Here is a 16,510-nt window from a genome sequence, read left to right on the forward strand (position 1 = left end):
TCGAAGAGTTCCCCCAACAACAGATGTTATCAGATGCTCTCTCTCTTCAGATACATTCCTACACATTCTTTCCACAAAGAGGAAAGAAATTAGTCGTGTATATTCTGTGTAGCTAACATCAGCTAGGACTAAGATTTAACAGTGCACACATGTGTGTGCTTCACTAATTAAAAGCAAGTGTTCATACAAAGAACACTTTACATTTGAACAGCAATTGTAGTCCCAGGGCTGCTCCAAGTTGTGCCAGTTGTCAGTGGCTTTAAGAGGTCTGTCTAGCTGCTGGGGTTCACTAGAGTGCAGCAGCCCTTTGGCCAAGCTCCCTTGTCTCGGCCCCTAGGTCCTACACAAGACGGAAGAGTGGGCAAGGGGGTTGGGCACAGGAGCTGCTATGCTGGCCTGACACCACCTGGGGTTTCCCCCATGCTGGGGGAATCATGAGATAGCTGTATCCACCAGCCTTATGACTGTTTTGTGCTGGTGGACTGGAACCATAGGCGCTGACTCAGTGGGTGCTCTGGGGCTGGAGTACCCCTGGAAAAAAAATAGAGGTGCTCAGCACCCACCAGCCACCTGCTGATCAGCTGTTCGGTGGGCCCCGCTGATCAGCTCCTCCCCCTCCCTCCCAGCGCCTCCTGCTCACTGCCAATCAGCTTGTTCAGTGGCAGGCGTGTCATAAAAATAAAGGGAAGGGTAACCAGCTTTCTGTATACAGTGCTATAAAATCCCTCCTGGCCAGAGGAAAAACGCTTTCTCCTGTAAAGGTAACCTCGCTGGCACCTGACCAAAATGACCAATGAGGAGACAAGATACTTTCAAATCGGGAGGTGGGGGAAACAAAGGGTCTGTCTGTCTGTGTGATGCTTTTGCCGGGAACAGATCAGGAATGCAGACTCAGAACTTCTGTAAAGTTAGTAAGTAATCTAGCTAGAAATGCGTTAGATTTCCTTTTGTTTAATGGCTGGTAAAATACGCTGTGCTGGATGGAATGTGTATTCCTGTTTTTGTGTCTTTTTGTAACTTAAGGTTTTGCCTAGAGGGATTCTCTATGTTTTGAATCTGATTACCCTGTAAGGTATTTACCAGCCTGATTTTACAGAGGTGATTCTTTTATCTTTTCTTTAATTAAAATTCTTCTTTTAAGAACCTGATTGATTTTTCATTGTTCTTAAGATCCAAGGGTTTGGGTCTGTGTTCACCTGTACAAATTGGTGAGGCCAATTATCAAGCCTTCTCCGGGAAAGGGGGTGTAGGGCTTGGGGGGATATTTTGGGGGAAGACGTCTCCAAGTGGGCTCTTTCCCTGTTCTTTGTTTAACACGCTTGGTGGTGGCAGCATAGGGTTCAAGGACAAGGCAAAGTTTGTACCTTGGGGAAGTTTTAAACCTAAGTTGGTAAGAATAAACTTCGGGGGTCTTTCATGCAGGTCCTCACATCTGTACCCTAGAGTTCAGAGTGGGGAAGGAACCTTGACACGGCGGAAGGCACTGGAGGGGAGGGGGAAGAGCTGGGGCTGGAAGAGGCAGAGTGAGAGTGAGAGTGGGTCTCCTTAGCCCGAGCCTCGCAAGCTTGAGTCAGCTGGCACAGGCCAGCCATGGATATTTAATGTCAGTGTAGACATACCCTGGCTCAGGCCAGCCTGTCATCTTGAATAAACACAAAATTCAAGAGCTGCATTTTAACTTAGCCCCAGGAATAGTCCATGATGCTGACATTAGGTCAGCGTGTAATTAAAGTGAGTCTATTTTGGTATTAAATGTATTCTCATTATGAAAAAAAATTGCTGGACAAGGAAAATAATGCCATGCTTTTTATTGGGCCTATAAATACATTGTATAATTTATAAGCTTTCAGGCTACAAATCTCCCTTCTTGTGGTGTTGAAAGAATTGCTAAAATACTACAGAGTGACCAGTCGGCATATCTAAAGGGATTTGATCTCCCTCACCATTTTGTGTTTCGTGTTTAATTTTAAAAACGGTACTTTCCATAGTGTTTCTCAGTTTGTTTTCTCTAACTGTACAGTCAGCATTTGCCTGGGAATTTGCTGACCTCACAGCAATGCATCATCAGGAGGTGCATGAAAAAGAGATTTAATGAATAAAACTGTGATCAATTGCCTACTTCTCTCTGAAGGTAGAATAAGTATTTCCAGGAGAGAATACAGATATAGGCCCTAATTCTGCAAGGAACATAAGCAGGTGCCTAACTTTAAACACTTCAGTGCGAGAAATCTGATGAGGTTCAACAAGGACAAGTGCAGAGTCCTGCACTTAGGATGGAAGAATCCCATGCACTGCTACAGACTAGGGACCGAGTGGCTAGGCAGCAGTTCTGCAGAAAAGGACTTAGGGGTTACAGTGGACGAGAAGCTGGATATAAGTCAACAGTGTGCCCTTGTTGCCAAGAAGGTTAACGGCATTTTGGGCTGTTTCAGTAGGAGCATTGCCAGCAGACTGAGGGACGTGATCGCTCCCCTCTATTTGGCATTGATGAGGCCTCATCTGGAGTACTGTGTCCAGTTTGGGGCCCCACACTACAAGAAGGATGTGGAAAAATTGGAAAGCATCCAGCAGAGGTCAACAAAAATTATTAGGGGGCTGGAGCACATGATTTATGAGGAGAGGCTGAGGGAACTGGGATTATTTAGTCTGCAGAAGAGAAGACTGAGCGGGGATTTAATAGCTGTTTTCAACTACCTGAAAGGGGGTTCCAAAGAGGATGGCTCTAGACTGTTCTCAGTGGTAGCAGATGACAGAACAAGGAGTAATGGTCTCAAGCTGCATTGTGGGAGGTTTAGGTTGGATATTAGGAAAAACTTTTTCACTAGGAGGGTGGTGAAGCGCTGGAATGGGTTACTTAGGGAGGTGCTGGAATCTCCTTCCTTAGAGGTTTTTAAGGTCAGGCTTGACAAAGCCCTGGCTGGGATGATTTAGTTGGGGATTGGTCCTGCTTTGAGCAAGGGGTTGGACTAGATGACCTCCTGATGTCCGTTCCAACCCTGATATTCTATGAGTTTATGATTCTATGACTAACCATATGCTTAAAGTTAGGTTTCAGAGTAACAGCCGTGTTAGTCTGTATTCGCAAAAAGAAAAGGAGTACTTGTGGCACCTTAGAAACTAACCAATTTATTTGAGCATAAGCTTTCGTGAGCTACAGCTCACTTCATCGGATGAAGTGAGCTGTAGCTCACGAAAGCTTATGCTCAAATAAATTGGTTAGTTTCTAAGGTGCCACAAGTACTCCTTTTCTTAAAGTTAGGCACATTCTTAAATTCCTTACTAAATTGTGGCCACAGAGAGGAAGGATAGTCTTGTGGTTGTAACCGACACTGGCCTGGGACTAGATGGAGATATAGGGTGAAATCCCAAACCACTCATTGAAATCAATGGGAGTTTTGCCATTGACTTCATTGATGCCAGGATGTCACCCATAGATTCTGTTTCAGCTCTTGCACAGACTTCTTGTGCACTTCACCTATCTGTATCTGAGTCACTCATCTGTGAAATGGAGAGAACAATGTTTTCCTGCCTCTCCTGGGTGTTGGGAGAATAAATGCAGTGATGAATGGTGAGGCATTCAGATAACATGGTAATAGGTACCATATAAGAGCCTATAAGTAATTAGTATTAAAATAGAAGAAAATGTTATTAAGACCTACAGAAAGAGCTTTCATTTGGTAGCAAGGTTTTCATTGCGATCCCTTTAAATGGAAGCTATTATAGTTCTTGCGTTTATTAGGCCTAATTGCAATATTATCATTGTAGTATTCATTCTTTGCAACTGCAAAAGAAGAAGGAGGAGAGGAACTGGGCTGGCCTTTGCCAATCTTTGTTCAGGTTGAAGACATTAATGATAATCCTCCTGTGTGCCAGAATGCTTTGACTATATTTGAAGTTCAGGAGAATGAAGAATTAGGTAAGACATCCTTAAAGTAACTGTTATATAAATCATTCTCACTGTCTGAACATTGTTTCCATTTGGTGAAACTAGAATTAACAATTTCAGTGCCCAATTCTGTCACATTTATTCACTTTGAATAGTGCTTATTCATGCAAAGTGTCCCACTGACTACAACTGGATTGTTTGTGCAACTAAGCTAGTCAAGGTGAGTGAGAGTTGCAAAATCAAATCCTCAATGTGTAAAACAGAAATGTCATTTAAAATACAATATTGTGCTCTCTGACAATCACAATGCTAAAATGTACAATAGAATTTGCTTTCCTTTTTTAAGATAAAAAATATGGTTTGCTCTCACTGGATAAATGCTTTGATTCTCCTGTCCCTTATATGGATGCTACATTGGTGTAACTCCATTAATTTCAATGGAGTTACTTCTGATTAACACCAACATTAGTGAAATCTGTCCCTAAGTCTCTACATTACTTGTTCAGAAATTTTAAGGCAAAAACGCCCCATTATGGTAATCTACTCTGACCTCTTGCACAACACAGACCATAGAATTGCACCCAGTAATTCCTGCATCAACCCATAACTCTTGATTGAGCTAATGCATAGCTTTAATATAAAGCTATTGTGTTTCTTTACAGTATTTTCCAGAGAAAAGGTGGGTCAGGTAATATCTTTTATTGAACCAACTTCTGTTGGTGAAGGACACAAGCTTTTGAACTAGACAGAACTCTTCTTCAGGTCTGGGGAAGGTACTCAGAGTGTCACAGTTCAATACAAGGTGGAACAGATTGTTTAGCATAAGTGGTTAACACACATTGTAAGAGACCATTCAAGGTGAAGCGGCCACTTAACACCTCTGCAGTCATCGGAGAAAAAAGGGGGGGTTTGTGGATTACAGATTGTTGTAATAAACTATAAATCCCATATCTTTATTAAGACCACGGTTTTTAGTGTATAGCAAAGTTAAGAATTTAAGTTCCCAGCCTCATCTTTTGAAAGTGTTGTGCAGATTTCCTTTGAGGATGAGGACTGAGAGGTCAGATGAGCGATTGTTTTGTGAAAAGTGTTTGTCCATGGGTGATATGGTATTTTTGTCTTTTATCATTTTTCTGTGTGAAACCTGTCATCTGAGAATGTAGCAAGTGTCTGGTTTTCCTACTAGTTGTAATTGGGATATTTAGTGCACTGGATGAGTACACCATATGCTGTGATAGGTATGTGTGGGACTCATGCATCTTAAAAGGTGAGTTGTGGGGGATACTGATCACCGTAGCAGTGGAGATATGTCTGCAGGTTTTGCATCTGTTGTTATTGCAGGTTAGGGAACAATCTGTTCCACCTTGTATTTACCTGTGACACTCTGAATACCTTTTCAAGACCTGAAGAGGAGCTCTGAGTAGCTTGAAAGCTTGTCTCTTTCACCAACAGAAATTGGTCCAATAAAAGCTATTACGTCACTGTGATGGGGTGCCTACCCCACACATGCCCGGAAATGTTTAATGTGGACCTGAGGGACCAGGGTACCTGGCTGCACCTGGAGGGACAGCCAGGCCTAACTCAACAAGAAACCCAGCTGGTCTGGAATAGGCTGGATTATAAAGCCAGAAAGTTTGCAGCAGAAGGAGGCTGCAGGGCGAGGGCCTGCAGTCACTCTCTGGGAGCAGAGAGGAGGAGACGTGAAAACCCAGGAGGAAGAATAAGTCCTGGGTTTCTAGCCCTAGCAGAAGGGTAAATCCCAGAGGAGTTGTGGGGAAAGAAAGCCTGTGAGGGCTAATTAAGAAGAAGCCCAGGGAAACAGCTGCAAGGGGTAGGACTATGCAGACCTGGGCTGTTTGTTGTAGGGTCCCTGGGATGGAACCCACTGTAGAGGGCAGGCCTGGGTTCTTCTACCAGCCACTGGGAAGTGGTACAGGAGTGGCAGAGATGCCAACTGCACAAGATGGTCTGGAGAGACTTTGTTACCCCAGAAGGGGAGGCGTATAGTGACTCAGCTGGAGGGGCTGATTCACAAAGAAGTAGCACCCTGAGTCCTGGAGAGAGGGGGCCATGATGCAAGGAAGAGGGCATCAGACCTGAGTGGAGCTAATCCACAAGGAGGCGCCACAAGGAGGGGCCCCTTGTGGTGAGTGAAGCCCACCACACTCACACCTTGTCTCTGTAATATCCTGGGACCGACACGGCTACAACAACATTGCAAACAGTATTTTCCAGGCCATTGGCATTTTTACAGTATCTGTTATATTCATACTAGCAGCATTGTCCATAGTATTTGATTCAGTGGGAAAGTAGGATATATTGATAAATGTGTTATCTAACTGACTTCATTCTTTCCCTGACTCTAGGGAGCAATATTGGAACTCTGCATGCTACAGACATGGATAAAGAAAACACTCTTAATTCTCGCCTGCAGTTCCGTATTGTGGAGCAGAACCCCAAAATCCCTTTAGATAACCTCTTTATTATCCAACAAGAAGCTGGGACTTTCCAGCTCTCTAGGTCTTCATTAAACAAGCAGAAAGTTTCGAATTATTCTGTAACGGTGGAGGTGACCGATAAAGGTCAGTACAAACAGCCCATCACATGCTGAAATAATTTCATTCGTCAGCCTTCCTGTTTCAATGTTCAGTATCCAAGATGTTCATGTTAAGCGATTTAGGGATTCCCAGACAGGGCATTTACAGGAAGCAGCAGTATTGAGCACTGCTCTTCTTACTGAATTTTACTTAATTGTTTTAAAGATGCACAGAGAAATGACTCATAATGTGATAATTAAATTCAGCAAGCACTAGGGCAGAGGGTTCACTAGAATTCTCCAGTAAGAGGTTTTCTACTGCATGGGAATCTCTGAAGGGATTGCATGATTTGTGATGTTTCCACTGGTTTTATTGGAAAGCATTAATGTCTCACTGAAGAAACTTTAGTGAGTTCAGTGCAGCTGGCCAGAGAGTCCAGATGGTTTATACAAATATTCAGAACAAAAGTTCATCTTCAAAAAGGGTTTGCAAGCTCATTATCCAAGAGCTCAGAAATCCCTGATGGTTAACTGAATAGAAAGTATGTACTTTTTCCCATTAAAGACTAAGGGCTTCATCCTGCAGTTCTTAGCCAAGCAAAACTTACAAAATTTACATTGACCTCCATGGGAGATAGAAGCACATAGAGTAAGCAGGATTACATTTCCCCTTCGTTAATGAAACAGCATGGTTTAAACAAACGATAGGAGAACTTCAAAAGGCTTGGAAGTTGGTTTTGGAAGCTCGTTTCGAATTACATCTAAACTATTTTGTTTAGGATATTCCCTGAGTCCTGGTTTAAGACATACACAATGAAAATACTGGGATCTGACTATGTCTGAACAATTTACAGTCAACCAGAGCAGACTTTTTGGATCCATAAAACCAAATACTAAGGGCTCCCCCCCCCCGCCGCCATTTGTGGCACATTCCTGGATTTAAAACAAGGCTGTGAGGTCTGCTGCTGTCTGAGTTCACTGACTGGCATTCTGCTAATTATACCTAGTTTAGGTCCAGCTATAAGCAAAGTTCAGAATGTTCTCTGATGACCCACCATAGGGGAAAAAAAGACTGGTATCTCTGGATGGGGGAGGGAGGAGTCTCCTTGCAATCTCCATGTTATGAAGAACACAGAAAATTCATTATCTTCCTGCTCCTGATCAGGGGTGGGGTGAAAGTAAATTTAGGAAAAGAATTAGGGGAAAGAATGATGGAAATATTGAGAGAACTAGGAAGAGGCAAGGAGAACTGAGGGAACCCCCCTCAAAGTATAAACTAATTGTGACTCCCAATATCTTGTGGCCAGTCTTTCTGACAGCAGTAGGATTTTGCTTCGATTGCTATGTTGTATTGCCATGTTGTATGCTTGTACAATGCCTGTCACACTGTGGACACTTGAAAAAAAACCTCAGGTTTTCTGCAGAAAGGTTGCTTGTGATATTGCTTTGTTCTGTTTTGTACAGTGTTCACAACATTGTGTGATGTGAAAATAAACGTCATTGACATCAATGATCAGATTCCCATCTTTGAAAAATCAGACGTGAGTATTCCTCACAATATTGTTTCTGATGTTACAAGACAAACTTTTACTGAAGCTATGGCCAGATCTAATGCCTGCTGAAGTCAGTGGGCGTCTTTCCATTAACTACAATGGTCATTGGTTAAGATTGCTAGTGAGCAGCAGAGATAACATTATGCCTCTGCAGCAAGGCCTGTCTACGAGATCTAAATAGCTGCGGTAAACAGACTTACTACACAAATCTAAGAGTTCATTCTTTAGTATGAAAATAAGTTAAAATGTGTACTGTTCATTTAAAGGGACAATATTGGGAATTCAGGCCTGAAATGTAGGTTTTATAAAGGGGGGAGGAGGGGAGAGTGGAAATGAAATGGATTAAAATGGCTTAATGTAAAAAATGTATTGGATTTAAGATTTCCCCCAATACCATTGCAAAAACAGTGCTAGTGCATATGCACCAGAAAGTGAAATTACCTGTAATCACAAGTGAAACTGACCAGTCTATTTTCTTTCTGCAAAGGGAAAGTGCAAAGACAAACAAAGAACATGAATGGTGAAGAATGGATTAGATTTAGGAAGTTTGCTCAGTTCTAATAAACTAAAATGTTACTAGTAATACAGAAATAACGTATGTAAATATATATATTTTAACTTGGCAGCATCCCTTCAGTTTCTAGACTACAAGGATGTAAGGTTTTTAATAAAAGAACTATTGAAAAAAAATTGTAACAAGCTAATTGGGGCAGATTAAATAGTTGGAGGAAACATGCCAAAGGCCAGATTATGCCATCAATTACACCTTTGTAGCTCCTTGACTTAATTTTACAGATATTTCATTTCAATTAAATAATATTCTGCAATTTCTTTCCTGAACTAAATAATAGCAATATGAACCATACAAATACATAGTTATAATTATGATATATTTAAAGGATTAAAAAAGTTTATAAATTAAAAAAATCAATCTAACCACTGCTGGCATGAGAAGTATTATTTATTTTTGTAAATTAATTCAAGTGTTAAGGAAAAAAATCTTTAAGGAGCATGTTGGCAGTTCGGGAGGTTTATTTTTGACATATGTCCAATGTATCTTTTGTGTGAGGTTTGTACAAGGGCCTAGAAATTTCAAATAGGCACTTTTAATTAAAGAACGATTGAGGGTGAAATACCTGATGGTTAACTGACTATAAAGTACTTACCTTAGGCTGGTATAGCAACCACTACTCATCCTTGCCAATTGAATGGGGCACTCTAGCCAGTTGATTGACATAACTCAGCTTTTTGAGTTTATCATTCAGATGTTTATCAAAACTAGAAGGATGGATGGTCTTTTTGGAACTGGACTGGGACTCGGGACACTGGGTGGAATTCCTGGTTCTGTCATAATTTTACTATGTGACCTTGGGCCAGATCCTCAAAGACATTTAGGAACCAACTCTCATTTTTAGGCACCTAACTCTCATTGATTTCAATGGGAGTTAGGTATTGAAATATCTTTGAGGATCTTAGCCTCAATCTCTTTATGCCTCATCTGTAAATAGAGAAAATAATTCTCTTCTTCCTTGTGTGGTTGAACTCATTAATGATTATGCTTCACTAAGTTGTAGCACTGAAGCCCATTTCCTTGAATGGTTCCTGATGTCTCATGTTTCAATGGTCTTTTCTCTTTAGTATGGTAATTGGACTATTCTTGAAGATACTCCAGTAGGAGAAGTAATACTAGAAATTCAAGCTACAGATGCTGATGACCCATTCACTGGGAGCTCTCAAATCATTTACCAAATTGAAGAGGGAGACCAAAATAAAAATTTCATTATAGAGACAGACCCCCAAACAAATAGGGGATTTGTCAAGATTAACAAGGTAAGTGGATCTCTTTAATTCCTAAATTACAGTAGTACAAATAAATTTTTTCTTTAAGCCTTATTTTTTGTTCTTAAACAACATCCAGTAATCTTTTTTTTTAACTGCCTGCTGATGGATTATGGATCTCCAGAAAACACAGCTTAAAATGTGTGTCTCATTGGTGCCCCATTGTAAGGTGGTGAGCTAAAGCTTTGAATATTGAACTGGAAGGAAGTTGCCAGTACAGTAGCAATAATTAAACTACCTGCATCCTAAGAAAAATGAAAAAAATGAGGAGGAAGCCCAACATGTAACAAAAATTGGTAACTAAAGCCAGAAGAATATCTATAACTCTTTACAAAATGGCTGTAGAATAGCAGAAAGTGTGTTTTAACTGTTAAGTGTATCCCAGCCCTATGCCACATACAATATAGCAAAGCTGGTAATAGTTTGTAAAGCGCTACACAGCAAAGGGTTTTGATTTCCAGACAAGTTACCCACAAAGAGACATTTTCTTTGTCCTTCAAAATATGAATGTCTTTTATCACTCTTACACCAAATGTTGTACCTGTTACCCATGTCTCTTCAATTGAGGCAAACTCCATACAGACTCAAAATTATATTTTAATCTTTACAAGAACATCAGAGTTAAATAAATTACTCATTCTAGTCAATAAATTAAAATATTCACACAAGGGTCACTTGTTCCTTATGTGGAACTTGCTTTGATGTCAGTGAAGTTATGTTGACACATTGAACATAAGAGTGAGCCTTATTGCAACTCTTTTGTTTCTTTAGAATATATCACAAGATATGATGATGGCATGTTGGAGGGTAGATCTTTGTTCTTCATGCAAACACTGTTTTACATGTTGTGCAATATTATGAATGGGTCACTTGAAAACTAAGCCAGTAAACATTACAGTGTCTCACAGATATTTGTTTGTAATACAATATTAAGTAAAAGATATCTGTTCCAGGATGGAATCTTAGAGCTGGGGAGCATTTCCAACCCATACTTGATTTTTACAATGGGAGTTGCAGGTGCTCAGCGTGTCTCAGGATCAGGACAAATGTAGAGTTTTTTTCTGTTAAAGTGAACACTGACGGGTATAAAGCCAAAGTCAATATTTACCTTGATAGATAACAAATCATGACACTCACTGAAACAAGAAATCAGTGAATATATAATTAGAAATACCAGGAAAACTCTGTATTATGACCATAAGTTTAAAAAACAGAGGTGCTTTTCCTTTGAAATTAACCTTCTCAAAGGCAGTTCAAGTTAGAGAGAGCCAAAAACAAACAAATAATTATTCATCATCTAATGGGTAAAATATAGTTTTCATTACCTCACCTGCAGCCATTTTGGGTGCAGTCATTCACATGTTCAGTTTTCTTGACATTGTTCTAGACCTCAGTATTATTGCTTTCCAAGAATGTAACCATTAGAAACATATTAACTAATTGCATAACTGTTTTCAACCAATCATGAGCCAGAGTCTTCTTGTATGTAACAATAAATATTATTTCTATAAATAGAATTGGAAATTAATTGGAAATGTTACTTGCTGAGGGACACTCCCAAGATCTATTCGTTTTGAAATAATTCTTTCTAGTGCTGTGCTGTTGTCCTCCTACAAGATGAGTCTGCCCTATCCCTTTGTTACCTAAGATATACTCTGTCTCCAAAGCAGGGGAGATGGTACCATTGTGTCTGTTGGCTTCACATTAGGGGAGAATCAATAGATTGCCTGAAAGCCTTACTTTTAACTTCTTAGTTTATCTTCAGCATTGACAATACCCACCCTTTTGCTTCCATTTCCCCCAGGGATGGAAATCTTCAAATGATCTGGAGATTATAGGCATACACAAGAGATTCCTCAATCTCTTACTGAAGAGAACAGTGAAATGATTGTTTATTGCAATCTCTCCCCATTTCTCCAGATCCTTGATTTTGAAATGTCTTCAATGTACAACCTGACGGTCAAGGCCACAAATCCAGAACCTTTGGTGAAAGGAGTACAGTATAATTCAAGCTCCACGGCCTATTTCAGAGTTGTTGTGGCGGATGTGAATGAAGTGCCAGTTTTCTCCAAGAATATTTATATAGTAGATATATTTGAAGATGTTCCTGTAGGTACTTTGGTGATGAACGTGACGGCCAATGATCCTGAGGGGGACCGGATAAGGTAAAACAAAAACCAAAAATCTCCACAACCAAACAAAAACACCCTGCCTTCTATTTATTTGTAGTTTTTAGCATTGACTGGGATTCTCACATCAGTTGTTAATCTAGTCCTAAACCAGTGAGCTTCTAGATTGAAATGCTGTGGTTGAGAGCAATAGAATATCTGTGCCAGGAAGAGGACACATTCAAACATAGAATACAAGGAAATGCAATAATTTTTTCAATGTACGTATAGTTTACATTTTATTGTGGAAGATAATACAATGGAAACAGTTGGTTGTATTCCTGTTGCAGTACATGATCTTCTCTGCAGCGAACTCTAGGGTAAAGCCTTTTGTATGTACCTGTATTATAGCAAGAATAATTCCAATGGAGCTCATGGTTTATGAGATTAATAATGAAAAATAGGCCAAAGTAAATCTCCAGAGACAGGCACTGTTGACTTGAAAACAATCCCTTTTGCCTTGATTTGTGTTTCAAGTAGGTTTAATAATGAATGAGTTGCGTATAAAATATTCCTAGATGGAGTCTAAGAATAAGCAAGAGGACAATGATTTTTTTTCATTTCAGTAAATTGTTAGTGCTTTTTATGCAGCAGAACACACTTACAAACTAAACAAAGAGTTTAACACATCTAAAGCAGGACTTCAATAATACATTAGATTTTTTTTTTCAAATCAGTCTTCTTTAGTTCAATTCTCAGAGTCTAAGCCTCTGTTTAGGATACAAAAAATGCTCTGCCCCTACTCCTGCATAATTCATACTGAGGTTTTGCGGAAAAATAAAAAATAACATTAACTAGTTTTGAGGAAAACACCAAGCAAGCTAATGGAGTTACATGAAGGACGAATCTGACCTCAGGTCTCCCCAGCACCACCCATATGAATGATCTATACTTTACACTGATTCCATTAACATGGTTTGTCTCAGTGAGAATGCCAATGGTGACACCTACAGGACAGCATTTAAAGATGGGCTGACAACCTCTCTGCCCCTGATAAACTGGCACGAAGGGGAAACACTCAGGGTCACAACTTGTGGCTCTCTGCCATGCACTAACAATCACTTGTAAACACTGAAGCCTGATGATCAAACCTGTGACTGTAATACATGTCTCATCACAGACAGTAGTGTTGTAGCCATGTCTGTCCCAGGATACTAGAGAGTTAAGGTGTGGGAGGCAATATCTTCTATTGGACCAACTTCTGTGGAAAGACAGAAAGACAAGCTTTCAAGCTTACACAGAGACCTTAGAAGGTCTCTCAGATCTGAAGAAGAGCTTTGTGTAAGCTTGAAAGCTTGTCTCTCTCACCAGCCTTGTCTAGTTTATCTACACTTTTCTTCTGTCACTGTGCCTCATACAAATCCTCTCTCCTCCCCCTGGTAGAATATATAGATAGAATATATTTTTGTCTTTATCCTATACTAAAAGGCAATATACTTCCTGTTGCTGACCATTAAGGTTAAGGCCTCTTTACTTGCCTGTCTTCTAAATGGTGCAAGTGTCATGGAATGGGTTCAGATGGCTTCCACTGTGGCTGTTTGTCATGGGGTCATTGTCCCTGGAACTGATGTTGCGAATGTCCCCAGTAAGTGGTAGATCCTTAAACCAAGGCAGTGATATTCAACAGTGAGTTACATACCTCTAAGCTTTATTGATCCTGTCTGCATGTTGTGAGATTTCCTTATTCCTTTCCCTAGCAACCCAGTCAACAACCAGTTACCCTACTTCATCTTACTCCAGTATCTGCCACTATGTCAAAAAGCGATAGATAAGCACATTAACTAGATGCTTTTGTTAACTCAATCAGTGGTGAAAGAATTAAATGTTGATATTTAAATCATCATTTGTCTTCAGAGTTAAAATCCTATTGAGATTAATAGGAGCAGTTCACAGGGTATCCCTGGGCTAGCTGTCTGCACACTCAGTCAATTGTCAAACAACACTGTTTACACTCCGTTTAAACTGAGTTTCTATTCAGGTCACATTTTAAAGATTCTTTGCAAATTAAGGATCTAGAGTCATTTAAAATCAAAATTTAAAAGACAATTATTTGGGAACGTTAAAAAATTGACAATTATAGAGTTATTATAACTGCATTTTACACAGGGCACAGCTTTTAGATTGTGGTAGTAGGACCTCTCTGATCATCTAGTCTCATATTTTTTTCATTTGCTTTTAACCCTAACGGAGGGGCAGACCCCAGGGCATCTCTTGAGTTGTCTCCCTCTTTTTTGGTGGAAGGACTATCAACTTTTCCCAAGGAATTCTATCATTGTCCTTTAGATACTCTACTAATCAAGCTACTTACTGACAGTTTTTAAACCAGTACAGATAATTTAACGTTTAACCAATGAATAGACATTTGCTCTATAAAAATTATTATCGCTTGGTACAGAATATATATACATATATATATACACATATATATTTATGCTTTGTGAAGATACACGTTGGAAAGCAACAAGAGAAACTGGCTGCGGATTGATACATTTTCTGGAGCGATATATACTCATGCTCCTTTGGATCGAGAAGTAGAACATGAATACAAAGTACAAGTCACTGCAACAGAAGAAAGTAAGCAATGAAACCACTATGTTTGTTTTCCAAGGCTACATGCACAGCTAACAGTAAGACCTTGACTTTCTCTGATACAGCTATAGAAGCTGCACTATTAAATTATTTTTGATGCATCTTGCTGTTTATGCTTGGGAGGATATATTCGTTTAGGAATTACTTTCTGTAAAATGAAACTTCAGATTATTGATAATATGGATTAGGGCTTCAAATGATTTAAAAATAATCTCAATTAATCGTGAGATAAAAAAAGTTGCAATTAATTGCAGTTTTAATCACACTGTTAAACTACAATAGAATACCAATTTTAAATTGATTACAAATATTTTAGTTTTTCTACATTTTCAAATATATTGATTTCAATTACAACACAGAATACAAAGTGTTAAGTGCTCACTTTATATTACTATTTTGATTACAAATATTTGCACTGTAAAAAAGATTTAAAAAATAGTGCAAGATAAAAGTTGAAGCATGAAAGGGCATGTGAATATTTGGCATATCTGTCTCGTAAATACTGTGACGGAGCAAGGCCAGATGGCTATAGAAAAGTAGTGGGAGATAGATATATTAGCTCCAGGCTAAACAAATCCCTGGTACCAGGATAAGTGAAATGGCAGCTGCTCCAGGTCAATTAAGACACCTGGGGCCAAGTAAGAACTTTCCAGAAGTCAGGGAGAAGGCTAGGTTGATTGGGACACCTGAAGCCACTCAGGGGCTGGCTGAAACTAGTTAAAAGCCTCCCAGTTAGTCAGGTGGGTGTGTATGTCAGGAGCTGTGGGAGGAAGTTGCGCTGTTGGAGAGGCTGAGTAGTACACACCATATCAGGCACAAGGAAGGAGGCCCTGAGGTAAGGGTGAAGTGGAGCTTGAGGAAATGAGAGCTGCTGTGGGGGAAGTAGCCCAGGGAATTGTACATGTCATGTTTCTAAAAGGTCAGCTACCATATCTGGAGCCCGGATTAGAGGGTGGGCCTGGGCTCCCCCCGCCACCTTTTCCCCCTGATTAATCACTGAGACTGGGAGACAACAGAGACTATGCAAGGAAGGATAACTTCTCCTCACCTCCCTCGCTGGCTTATGATGAAAATGGCTCAGTAGACTGTGACCCTTGTCTCTAGAGAGAGAAGGGTTACGTGCAGAGTCACAGTGAGCCAGGAAACGCGGGACCCATGGAGGCAAGGACAGAGCTTTGTGACAATACCTTGCAACGCCGACTACAACAGTGCCATGCAAATGCCTATTCTGACTTTCAGATGACATTGTAAATAAGTAGCAGGCAGTTTTATCTCCCATAAATGTAAACAAACTTATCTGTCTTAGCAATTGGCTGAACAAGAAGTAGAACCGAGTGGACTTGTAGGCTCTAAAGTTTTGCATTGTTTTGTTTTTGAGTGCAGTTATGTGGAAAAAATAATAATTCTACATTTGTAAGTTTCACTTTCATGATAAAGAGATTGCACTACAGTACTTGTATGAGGTGAACTGAAAAATAGTATTTCTTTTGTTTATACCAGCAGGGGATTTAATTTTGCCACCTACACTGCATGGATGGCTAACAAGACTGGGATGTATTTGGGTTGAAATCTGTCTTTTAAGGCATAAACCCAGGTTTCCCTAACTAACTTGAACACAACAACAATTACTTAACATTTAATACTGTCCATTGTTTTTGACATATCAAAAGAACAGTTGACATTACTGGGGAAAGAGAAGGTCTTCTTAGATGAAGAACTAGATTGGGGCTGCTGTTGCTGGGATGTGCAAAGAAAGGCAACCACATCTTGCCTTTTGCCTGCTCACGCAGGGAATAGCCAAAAGGCTGGGGCTTGTGTTCACTTAACATAAAAGGCTGGAGTTCCCTGCTCCAAAGAGGGCTTGCTGGATATGGTGGCTTAATATATCTCCTCTTTCACCAGTTAGCACTCAGAAGCCAGCACTAGTCAGTCAGAAGTG

General features: G+C 40.0%; 1 protein-coding gene across 1 annotated transcript in view; it reads left to right on the plus strand.

Moving 5' to 3' along the window:
• Nucleotides 1–16,510, plus strand: part of CDH17 (cadherin 17) — a 37,080-nt gene that overhangs the window by 16,044 nt on the left and 4,526 nt on the right. Inside the window, exons 8-13 of the mRNA XM_027818236.3 lie at nt 3,766–3,916; nt 6,253–6,468; nt 7,887–7,963; nt 9,614–9,805; nt 11,735–11,979; nt 14,426–14,556. Coding sequence (XP_027674037.2) covers nt 3,766–3,916; nt 6,253–6,468; nt 7,887–7,963; nt 9,614–9,805; nt 11,735–11,979; nt 14,426–14,556 — 1,012 coding nt within the window. The remainder of the gene's footprint in view (nt 1–3,765; nt 3,917–6,252; nt 6,469–7,886; nt 7,964–9,613; nt 9,806–11,734; nt 11,980–14,425; nt 14,557–16,510) is intronic.

Source organism: Chelonia mydas, chromosome 2, assembly GCF_015237465.2.
Source record: "Chelonia mydas isolate rCheMyd1 chromosome 2, rCheMyd1.pri.v2, whole genome shotgun sequence".
NCBI lineage: Eukaryota > Metazoa > Chordata > Testudines > Cheloniidae > Chelonia > Chelonia mydas.